We start from the raw sequence: 11749 nt of genomic DNA, 5'->3' as shown, positions 1-11749 counted from the left end.
AGCCTGCGGGTTCGAGACCCCACTGGGCAGCGAGACCTCATCTCTACAATAAATCAAAAAATCAGCCGGGTGTGGTAGTGCATGCCTGTAATTCCGGCTACTCAGAAGGCTGAGGCGGAAGGATCGCCCGAGCCCAGCAGTTCAAGGCTGCGGTGGCCGGAAGCGGCCACTACACTCCAGTCTGGGCGACAGAGTGAGACTCCGACTCAAAAAAAGAAAGAAAGAAAGAAAGAAAAGCGGTTAGTTGTGCTCGAGCACCTGCTTTCCTGAAGGGGAGGCAGAACATGAAAATGGGAAGACCGCGGGGTTGAGTTACCTTGAGCAAGTCCCATATGCACGTCTCAGACTATATTTTCACTGTAAAATAAAGATGCCAGTCTGTGTGCTTTATGAATGCCACTCATTAAATGCCTGCCTTGGGTTGGTACTGCATGAAACATTTCATATAAGTTAGCTTATTATTTCCCGTGTCAGGCCCATGTGGTAGTTGTGTTAACCTCTTTCTGATAGAGAATGTCCCAGCACTGTATGAAGACTTTAATAGAAACTAGTGAAATAAAAGTGATTTGTATACTGTAAAACACTATTTTTTTTTAAAAAAAACTTTTTATATATGGCATTTAGGAAATGTTTACATGGATATATGGGAAGAAGGCCTTAGGAGATAATATGACAGCACTTTAGAAAAAGTGATTCAGAACTAATGAATTTTTTTTTTTTTTTTTTGAGTCAGAGTCTCACTCTATTACCCAGGCTGAAGTGCAGTGGCATGCTCATGGCCACCACAGCTTCCCTGCTGGACTCAGGTGATCCTTCTGCCTCTGCCTTCCAAGTAGCTGGAACCACAAGCATGTGCCACCATGCCCGGCTAAGGGTTTTTAATTTATTATAGAGATGAGGTCTCGCCATGTTGCCCAGGCTGGTCTTGAATCCCTGAGCTCAGGTAGTCCTCTTGCCTCTGCCTCCCAAAGTGCTGGGATTATAGGTGTAAGCCACTGTGCCCAGCCAGAATTAATGAATTTTTTTTTTGAGTTGGAGTCTCACTCCATCGCCCAGGCTGGAGTGCAGTGGCACACTCACAGCCACCCCAGCGTCGACCTGCTGGGCTCTGACGATCCTTTTGCCTCAGCCTTCCAAGTAGCTGTAATTACCGGTTACTATTCCCAGCTAATTTTTGATTTATTGTAGAGACGAGGTCTTGCCAAGTTGCCTGGACTGGTCTCGAACCCATGGGTTCAGGCAATCCACTTGCCGTGGCTTACCAAAGCGCCGGGATTACAGGCTGAGCCACCAAGCCTGACCTGAATTTTTATTTATTTACTTATTTATTTATTTACTATTAATTTATTTATTTGTTATAAAGATGTGGGGTACAATTCAGGGTTAGGTATATAAACATTGATCATGCAGGTACCCTTGTTGATGAGGTATGCCCCTCCCTCCCCTAGGAGTTTCCCTCAACTGCCAGTCCTATCCCCCTCCCCTGACAGTTTTCCACTACTGCCAATCACTTTCTTATAGCATTATAATTGTTCAAGGTCACCTTATGAGTGAGAACATATGAAACTCAGTTCTTTGTTTCTGTGACAAATCACTGAGTATGATTGACTCCAAATCCATCCAAGTTGCTCCAAAGTCCATATATTTGTCCTTGTTTATGGCTGCATAATTTTCCATTGTGTATATGTACCACATTTTTTTTATCCAGTCCACCTTTGGTGGGCAACACAGTTGGTTCCATGTTTTTGCTATTGTGAATAGAGCTGGAACAAACATACGTGTGCAGGTATCTTTTTTGTAGAATAATTTGAGTTCCTCCGAGTATATTCCCAGTAGGGGAATTGCTGGGTCATATGGAAGGTCAATCTCTAGTTCTTTCAGAAATCTCCACACTGTCTTCCAAAGAGGCTGTGGCAGCTGCATTCCCACCAGCAGTGTAGAAACGTTCCTTTTTCTCCACATTCTCGCCAGCATCTGTTGTTGTTTGTTTTATTGATGATGGCCATTCTTACAGAGGTTAGGTGGTATCTCAGTGTGGTTTTGATTTGCACTTCTCTGATGATGAGTAAGGCCGAGCACTTTTTCATGTGTCTGTTGGCTGCCCGTATATCTTCTTTTGAGAAGTGTCTAGTCATGTCTTTTGCCCACTTTTTAAAGGGGCTGCTTGTTTTTTTCCTTTCGGCGCATTTGAGTTCCTTGTAGATCCTAGATGTTAGGCCTTTGTTGGATAAACAGTTGACAAATAAATTTTCCCATTCTGTGGGCTGTCTCCCTGCTCTCTTGATGGTTTCTTGTGCTTTGCAGAAGCTCGTTAATTTAATGAAGTCCAACTTGTGTATTTTATTTCTTAAGGTATTGGCCTTTAGGGTTCTGAATAGGAATTGGTTCCCAGTTCCAAATTTCATAAGGGTGTCTCCTGTGCTTTCTAAGATTCTTATTGTTTGAGGTTTTACATTCAAGTCTTTGATCAATTTAGAGTTAATTTTTGTGTATGGTGATAGGTAGGGGTCCGGTGTCAATCTTCTGCATGTGGTCAGCCAGTTTTCCCAGCACCGTTTACTGAATACGTTCTCCTCTGCCCGGTGGTTGTTGGAGGCTTTGTCAAAGATGAGTTGGTTGAGGAATTGAGGCTTTATTTCCAGAATCTCTATCCTGTTCCATTGGTCTGTATGCCTGTTCTTGTACCAATACCAGGCTGTTTTGATTACTGTAGCCTTATAGTAAAGTTTGAAGTCTGAAAGTGTGATAACTCCGGCTTTGTTTCTTTTGCTAAAGATTGTTTTTGCTATTCGTGGTCGTTTATGTTTCCATATGAATTTCTGTATTGTCATTTCTAGGTCTGAGAAGAATTATGTTGGTAGCCTAGGTCTTTCACTTCTCAGATTAGGAAGATGCCGAGGCATTTCGTTTTTTTGGTGGCTATTGTGAATGGGATTGTACTTTTTATTTGGTTCTCTGCCTGCTTGTTGTTGGTGTATAAAAATGCAACTGTCTTTTGCACATTTATTTTGTACCCTGAGACCTTCCCAAAGTCCTTTATCAGTGCAGGCAGGTTTTTGACAGATTCTCTTGGATTTTCAAGGTATAGGATCATATCATCAGCAAAGAGGGATAACTTGACTTCCTCTTTTCCTGTTTGGATACCCCTGATTTCCTTCTCTTGTCTAATTGCCTGAGCAGGACTTCGACCACAATATTGAACAAGAGGGGTGACAGTGGGCAGCCTTGTCTTGTTCCAGTTTTCAGGGGAAATGTTTCCAGCTTCTGACCATTTAGCAATATGTTAGATGTGGGTTTATCATAGATGGCACTTATTATTTTGAGGTATGTTCTTTTTTACCTAAGTGTTTGAAGATTTTTATCAAGAAGTGATGCTGGATTTTATCAAAAGCTTTTTCTGCATCTAATGAGATAATCATGTGGTTCTTGCTTTTACATCTGTTGATGTATTTAATGACATTTATGGTCTTGCGAATGTTGAAGCAGCCCTGCATCCTGCGATGAACTGATCTGAATTTTTAATACACAAGCTTTATAGCTCAGATATATACCAATTACCATAAAATAATATTTATTAAGTTTGTGCCTTTGTGTGCCATTATGCAGAAAAGCTAAATGGACAGTGAGCCTTGGAAGATGACCTGAACACTTGAAGCTCTTAGTCCACAGTCATCACTGGTGGGAAAAAATAAGAATTCTAGGCTTTGCACCATGTAAGTGTATATATGTGTGTGTATATGTTTGTGTATATAAATTTGTATGCGTTGTTGTTGATTGCAGGGCAATTCATGATGTTAAAGCCACAGATCTGGGATTGGGTAAAGTAAGATTTAAGGCAGAAGTTGATTTTGATGGACGAGTTGTTACAAGATCATATTTGGAAAAACAAGATTTTGACCAAATGCTACAAGTAAGTTTGTATATTTGTCATTTTCTTATATAGCTGAGGGCTAGAAAAATTACTTTTAAAGTAAACAAAATAATATATTTTTTACAGGTCTTAAAGTCACTTCAGCTCTCAACTACTTAGGTTTCAAAATTTGACAGTGACTGTAGAGTGGTTCAGAGGGGACAGCAAAAGAACAAACTTATTAAGTGTCAGTTCTGAGCTAGGCATTTTTGCTGTCTTACCTAGTTTACTCTCAGCATCCTGGTGAGGTAACAAAATCACACTTCCATGTTAGCGTACAGGCAGATTGAAACATGGATTAAGTGACTTGCTTGGAGTCGCAGAGCCATCTATGTGGGGTCAGATATGAGTCCAGAATCCATAATTTTCTTTTTTTTTTTTTTAAGAAGAGTTTAGAAGAGAATTTGCAGAATATAAGGAACAGCACAGAGGTTACCGCTTGCCTCTGTCAAATCTTAACATTTTACTTTACTGTGTTTACTTAAGGTCTTAAAAAAAGAAATCATTACAAAAACTGCTCAAGCCCCCATTTATCTTCTAGATCCCATTCTTCTACTTCCATCCCTAGAATTAAACATTATGCTGAATCTGGTACCTGTTATTTCCATTCAGATTTTTATACTTCTCAGCAGTTTTTAGCATAATGTATAACGTTTTGATGTTTAAAAACTGGCATAAATGCCATCCTGCTGTATCCTTGTCTCTACAGTTCGCTTAGCAGCATGTGTTTGAGATACTTCCATGTTAATTTATATATTTCTAGTCATTAACTTTCATTGTTATATTACATTCCATTTTATTAATATGCTGTAATTTATCTTGTCACCAGTTGATGGACATGTATATCGTTTCCAGTGGTAAGCTGTTAAAAACAGTGCCATAATGGCATTCTTATACATGCTTCCTTGTTCACGTATGTGAAAGTTTCTTTAAGGTAGTATATAGATAGCCAGATTTAAAATAGGTGAGCTGTTGAATGTAATCTTCAACTTGCCTAGATATTGCCAGATTGTTCTCCAAAGTGTATCGATTTAACTTCCACCATTGTGTATCAAAGTTTCTATTACTTCTATTATTTCTTACTAGAGTGTATTGGTAAGAGCTTTCAGATTTTTGCCACTATGATAGGTGTGAAATAATATGTTTTAATGTTATTTTTTGGAATAGTGAGGTTTACAAACATTGAAGTTCATTGACCATTGGGATTTCCTCTTCATTGTTCCTGGCTTTTTCATATGTTTTGAATGAATTTGTATTATTCTGACAGATTTGTGTTTTATCTTTAATATGCTAGATACTAATTCTTTGTAGTATATATGCAAGTATCTTCTACCCTTTCACTTTGTTGTTATACAGAAGATTTAATATGGTTTTTAATTATAATGTTGCATTTTCTTTTCTTCTATGCTTTGTATTCTCTTGCATGAAAAACCCTTCCATATACCATTATGGAGATTTTTTTTTTCCTTCTAAAAGTTTTATGATTTGTGTTTTACCCTCATGTCTTTAATCCATTTAGAATTTTTTGTTTAATGGTCTGAGGCAGGGATGCAATATTTCCTCTTGGCAGGAAAATAATTGCCCTGGTACCATTTGTCGAGTAGTCCACTCTTTCCCAGGAATTCTGTAGTGCTCCCCCTGGGTAGCATTGTACTCAGTGGTCTTGATCTGAATTACTTTGGAAGTAGGTAATCCATTGCCATTGGCTTAAAGTTTTAGAAATGTTTTATTTAACTTATTGGTGTTATAATATTTTTTAAAGAAATCCTCATCAGGGTACCACTGTGATTTTTTTACAAATTTACTTTCTGCTTTCATTTTCTTTATAGGAAATTCAAGAAGTAAAAACCCCTGAAGAACTTGAGACCTTCATGCTTAAACACGGAGAAAACATTATTGACACATTAGGAGCGGAAGTAGACAGACTTGAGAAGGAACTGAAAGTGAGATGTGTTCAGAAAAATAAGACCGTGATGATGGCAGCTATTTTTTTGAGCATTTACTCTACATCAGACACTAAGTGCCTCACATGCATACTCTTACCCACTCAGTAACCCTGTAATTGTGTAGGTGTTTGTAAGGAAATGATTGGGTTAGAGAAATTGGATAATTTACCTACCCAAATAGGGAAATTGAGATTTGAACCCATGTTGTTCAATTCCAAATTCTGTACTTTCAACCTCTATTTTGTGTACTGCCTGCTAAGATTCTAAAATAGTCAAAAGTTGTGCCTGTAATCCCAGCACTTAGGGAGGCCAAGGCAGGAAGATCGCTTGAAACCAGGAATTTGGGACCGGCCTGGGCAACGGAGTGAGACCCTGTCTCTATATATTAAAAATATATATTAAAAATTTATTATTTAAAAGAAGCATCTTGAAAGCTCCTATAGAAAGATAAAAGAGAAACATTAGACTCTGGTCAAAAGTTAGAAAAACTCAATGTATATCTTGCTTTTAGTCCACTTGACATTATCTTGTGTTTTTATATGTTTCTATTCAATCGGAGATTGTGGTAACTTATTGGTTATGTTGCTGAAATTTTATCTGATCAGACTACTTCTAAAAATGCTTCGGTGGGCTCAGCCTGTAATCCCAGCACTTTGGGAGGCCAAGGCGAGTAGATTGTCTGAGCCTGCGAGTTTGAGACCAGCCTCAGCAACTTGGCGAGACCTCATCTCTACAGCAAATAGAAAAAATTAGCCAGGCATGGTATCACGCTCCTGTAGTTCCAGACTTGGGAGGCCGAGGCAGAAGGATCTCCGGAGCCCAGCAGGTTGACGCTGGGGTAGCCATGAGTGTGCCACTGCACTCCAGTCTGGGCGACAGAGTGAGACTTCAACTCAAAAGAAAAAAAAAGCTTCAGTGTTCTCCAGTTGCCACTTACTGGCGTTTGAGTTCTGTTTGTAATGAGTAAAAACTTGTAAATTGATGTTTAACATACGTAGTTTGTTGAGGGCATTGCACTTTCTTCAGTTGATGTTGACCATTCTTTCATTTTGTAAAAATTGAAGGAGACCAGGCGCGGTGGCTCATGCCTATAATTCTGGCACTTTGGGAGACCAAGGTGAGAGGATTGCCTGAGGCCACTGGTTTGAGACCAGCCTGGGCAACTTGGTGAGACCTCGTCTCTATAATAAATCAAGAAAAAGTAGCCGGGCGTGATGGTGCATGCCTGTTGTTCCAGCTATTTGGAAGGCTGAGGTGCAGGTCAAGGCTGCAGTGGTTTTGAGCATGCCACTGCCCTCCATTCTGGGTGACAGAATGAGACTCCAACTCAAAAAAAAAAAAAAATTGAAGGAAAACATTTTTGTCTCCCCTTTACTAATGTTTCTTTGAAAATTCAGATATCTGATTAGATTAATAGAAATATTTTAAATAATATTTTGCTAATCTTTACAGTAATAGCTCATGAGCTTTATCTGACATAATTTTTAAAGTTTCTAGATGAGCATTTCTCAGATACTCCACTCATAAGACTATATTAATATAAATTAATTTTTATGAAAATAATCATTTTTAAAAATGAAAAAAGTAGTAAAAGGAGTGGTATTGTTTCACATTTTTGCCGAAGTCTCTTAAGTCTAGCTAATAAAAGGCAGCTAGAATCCCATGTCTGCTTTTGCATTTAATCTGTAGTGATTTGATTTTGGTAGAAGAAAACAAAGAAAAAGGTGGAGTATTCTTACAGCCTTTCGAGATAACTGTGATGGCCATAACCTGACAGCTGGAAGCCTTTTGAAGCTTCCTTGCAGTGTGGAATCTGGAACCATAGCAATGAGCATATCACATGCTATTTGTAAAGTTAGTAGGCACAGTCTGCAAGACTGCCCTTGCTTCTAATACCAATTGTGCATTCAGGGGGTTCCCAAGGCTGCCCTCCAATTTGATAGTTCACTAGGACTCTGAAGACTCACTGAATGATGCTATGCTCATGGTATGGTTTATTACAGGGAAAGGATACAGCTTAAAATCAGACAAGGGGAGAAGTCCCTAGGGCAGAGTGGAGGAAATTTCCAGACATGGAGCTTCAGTTTTCTTCTCCCTGCAGAGCGGTGGACGGTGTTACTTTCCTGGAAGTGAAGTGTGGCAGTAGCACTGAGTGTTGCCAGCCAGGGAGGCTCATCTGAGACTTGATGTCCAGAGATTGGATTGGGCTCCATGGTTTACTGCCTGAGTGACTGACCTTTGTCTCTCGCCTCCAAGAGGTAGAGCAGCTACTGTGAAGCTAAATGTAATCCACAATTCAGGCTTAGGTAATAGACCATGATTAATCCAAGTCAAAAGAGAATTCATCACAGCTGAGGTGCTAAGCCAGAAGGGAAAGCATAAGTAATTTATATTTCTTCGTCATGAAAGTAAGCTGATTTTCTTTGGAAAGTGACAACTTTCTACACTGGCATATTCCCTCAGTTTTGCTATCTCATGGTTGCCTTCCAAGTTTAAATTTTAATTATTAATGAATTGCTTTGGTAGAAGGTCATATTCCTTAGTGTAATTCTGTACCAAGTAGAGCCTAGCCATCTCTGCTGAGTAATGCCACTGAGTGCTAGAAAAGGTGATATTGGCCAGTTGCAGTGGTTCAAGCTTGTAATCCCAGCACTCTGGGAGGCCAAGGTGAGTGGATTGCCTGAGCCTGCGGGTTCAAGGCCAGCCTCATCTCTACAATAAAATCAAAAAATTAACTGGGTGTGATAGCGTACCTGTAGTTCTGGCTACTTGGAAGGCTGAGGTGGAAGGATCACTGATGCCCAGCAGGTAGATGCTGGGGTGACCATGAGCATGCCATGGCTCTCCAGCCTGGGTGACAGAGTGAGACTCCCTCTCAAAAATAAAAGGTGATATTTTTGGCTTAAAATTTAGAGCTTACATAGTTCCAGATGCGGAGCTTCAGTTGTCAAAAATAGTAAAGACTAATTCATAAATTTTGATACTATAAAATGGGAATTCCAAAATTATAAAATAAATCTTGTTATTTTTAAGTTCTTTGAGCTGTTAATTTTTTTGTCCTATCTCTATATTTCACAATGTGAATAAACCCTCCTCCTGTCCCTCCATGTTTTTTTATGTTTGGAATGAAATACTTTTAGTGGAATTAATTCACTGAGAAACTGTTAGCACAGGCGCAGCTTCTGTGTAGTCGCGTTTCCGTGTAGTCGTGCTCCCTTGCAAAGTCAATTACATCATTTGGTTTTTCTCTCCGTATGAGTGCTGGAATAAAATCTGTCTGTGGTATGTAAGCAGTCTAACTGGCATTGAGCAGTGCATGGGAAATAGTAGATTTTAAAGTATGTGTTGAATACATGAATGAAGACTATAAGTTGAACATCAGTTATTGACTTTCGGTTTTGTTTAGCACATATCAGTTTCTAGTTTGCACATGGTATTTTTTCAGATAGTAAACATTGACTTTTAAGGACATTCATCCTATTTATTCATTTATTTCTTCATTCAGCAAATATATATGTGTGTCTTCTGTGTATTGTGTACATATGTTTTACAAATTTGATCAGTTTTCTCTGAAAACTTGTTTTTTTTTTTAAGTTGGAGTCTCACTGTGTCACCCAGACTGGGAGTGCAGTGGCCGCTCCCGGCCACCGCAGCCTCGATCTGCTGGGCTCCAGCGATCCTTTCGCCTCAGCCTTCCAAGTAGCTGGAATTACAGGCATGCACTACCATGCCTGGCTAATTTTTGATTTATTGTAGAGATGAGGTCTCACCAAGTTGCCCAGGTGGGTCTCGAACCCACGGGCTCAGTCAATCCACTCACCTCAGCCTCCCAAAGGCACGGGATTATAGGCTGAGCCACCGAGCCCAGCTGAAAAATTGTTTTAAGAAAGCAAATAAATTCACTTTTTTGAGATAAGGTTTTTATTAGTCACATGTGCTACATAGATAGAAAAATGTGAAACTTTTCATGAACGGCTGGATTTTTCAAGTCACATCAGGATAGATAAGGATTGACTGGAGTAGGAAAATAAAATGGTTTCACTTCTGTTTGGAGAATTTTTTTTTATTCCACATTGAATTTAGGGAGTTCTAGAGTCAGGGAATTGTTTCAAATAAAGAAAAAGTTGAGAACAAAAGCATGCCCTCCGTGGCTGGGGTCCCTGGCCATTGTCACATCAGTGTCCAAGAGGAGAGCACCCTCCGCACATTTGGGCAACACTGGTCCCAAGAAAAGTCCTGTGTACCCAGACAGACATTGGCTGGAGCAGAGCTGTGGTACCAGCAGTTCCTGGTCCTGGGATGTTACCTTTTCAGCAGAATGATTAACCCTGCCTGGCTGCCAGAGTCACTCACAGGAGCGTTTCTCCCTTGTTGATTTGTTTTTTCATTTTTTTTCAAATAATACACAAAGTTTATGCAATCAAACAGCTGAAAAGATAATAGAAATCAGTATCACCTGCCTCACCCTCCTCATTGCTTAAGTTTACTTCTCAAAACCATTTTTAATACTCTCATATTTACATCGTATTTCAACATTGAAGTCTTACACTCTTCCCCTTGATTCCACATTATTTATTTCCTCTTTGTTAAGTGTAGAGTTAGTTTTTTGATACACACCTTTCTGTCTTCTATTCTCCCAATATTATATTACCTTTTATTAGATTTGTAATTCCCCTCCAGCTGACTGCAGTGTCTTTCCTTTGGGTACTCATAAGAGAGAGCACCCAGGACCTCTAGAACAGAGAGTTGCGATGGCCCCGCGTGAATGAGTCACCTTGCCACCAGCCATGAGTCCACGGGAGGCAGATATGTTTGCTTCCCTCTCATTGTCGGAGACTTCGGTGCCTGGCAAAGAACAGATGTGTAAGCCCAGACAGTGTTTGTTGTCTTGAATTGAAGTCCTTTAAGCTGGCAGCCTGGTTTCTGCCTGTCTTTCCGGCTTCATTTCTAACCCTGCCCTTGTCCCAACGTCTGCTCACTGCCATAGTGCCAGTGCACACGCTCCAGACTCTGCCCTCACGCATGCTGTTTCTTCTGTCTAGACACTCTTCATTATCTATCTGGAAGACTCACCATGCTCCATCCTAGCTTAGATATGTCACCCATGAGGTCTTTCTGGCTCTCCCATGTTTGTTCCCAGTGTTAAATGTTTGTTAGGGGCCTGGAGTCTGGAGTCAGGCCTGCAATCTGTCAGTGGCTTTGGACAGGCTAGTCAATCTTTCCATACTTCAGTTTTCCCATATGTAAATTGGATATACTAATTAGGTTATCATGAGGATTTTATTTTATTTATTTAATTTTTTTGAGTTGGAGTCTCACTCTTGCCCAGGCTCCAGCAATCCTTCCGCCTCAGCCTTCCAAGTAGCCGGAACTACAGGCACACACTACCATGCCCAGCTAATGTTTTTATTTATTGTAGAGATGTGGTCTTGCCAAGTTGCTCAGGCTGGTCTTGAACCTGCGGGCCTAAGCAGTCCACTTGCCTCAGCCTCCCAAAGTGCTGAGATTACAGGCTGAGCCACTGAGTCTGGCCTATTATGAGGATTTTCAAATACGTACTTGCATACCTGTACGTTAAGCCCCTAGTTCAGTACTTGACACATTAGTTAGAACTCCATGAATGCTAACTGTTCTTACTGTTAGCTCTCGTACTTTTCACTTGTAGATGGTTATTGCTGTCCTTATCTTCGATAAAAACTGAGTCCCTCTGGGTCGGAGTGGTCTTAAGCAACCCCAGCTCTGCTCTCTAGCACAGTGCCTGACCCGAGACTATATGGATTGGTGCTAAGTATATAGAACAAATGGGTACCAGTTTACTCTTTCAGATTATCATTATTAGCCGGACTCGGTGGCTCAGCCTGTAATCCCGCGCCTTTGGGAGGCTGAGGTGAGT

At 40.2% G+C, this 11749-nt stretch overlaps 1 protein-coding gene across 2 annotated transcripts in view; it reads left to right on the top strand.

Annotated features, from left to right (window-relative positions):
* The window catches only part of SLC30A9 (solute carrier family 30 member 9), a 92841-nt gene that overhangs the window by 79064 nt on the left and 2028 nt on the right, over positions 1–11749 (top strand). The window contains exons 16-17 of one of the 2 annotated variants that reach the window (XM_008073023.1): positions 3781–3910; positions 5740–5853. In XM_008073023.1, coding sequence (XP_008071214.1) covers positions 3781–3910; positions 5740–5853 — 244 coding nt within the window. Of the gene's footprint in view, positions 1–3780; positions 3911–5739; positions 6134–11749 lie in introns of those variants that run through there. The other variant, XM_021706447.1, reaches the window with a different exon arrangement.

The sequence above is a fragment of the Carlito syrichta genome, unplaced genomic scaffold (genome assembly GCF_000164805.1).
Source record: "Carlito syrichta isolate Samal-C Ts95f unplaced genomic scaffold, Tarsius_syrichta-2.0.1 Scaffold315593, whole genome shotgun sequence".
Lineage (NCBI taxonomy): Eukaryota > Metazoa > Chordata > Mammalia > Primates > Tarsiidae > Carlito > Carlito syrichta.
Note: the sequence above shows the minus strand (reverse complement) of the source record. Positions and strands in the feature narration are given on the sequence as shown.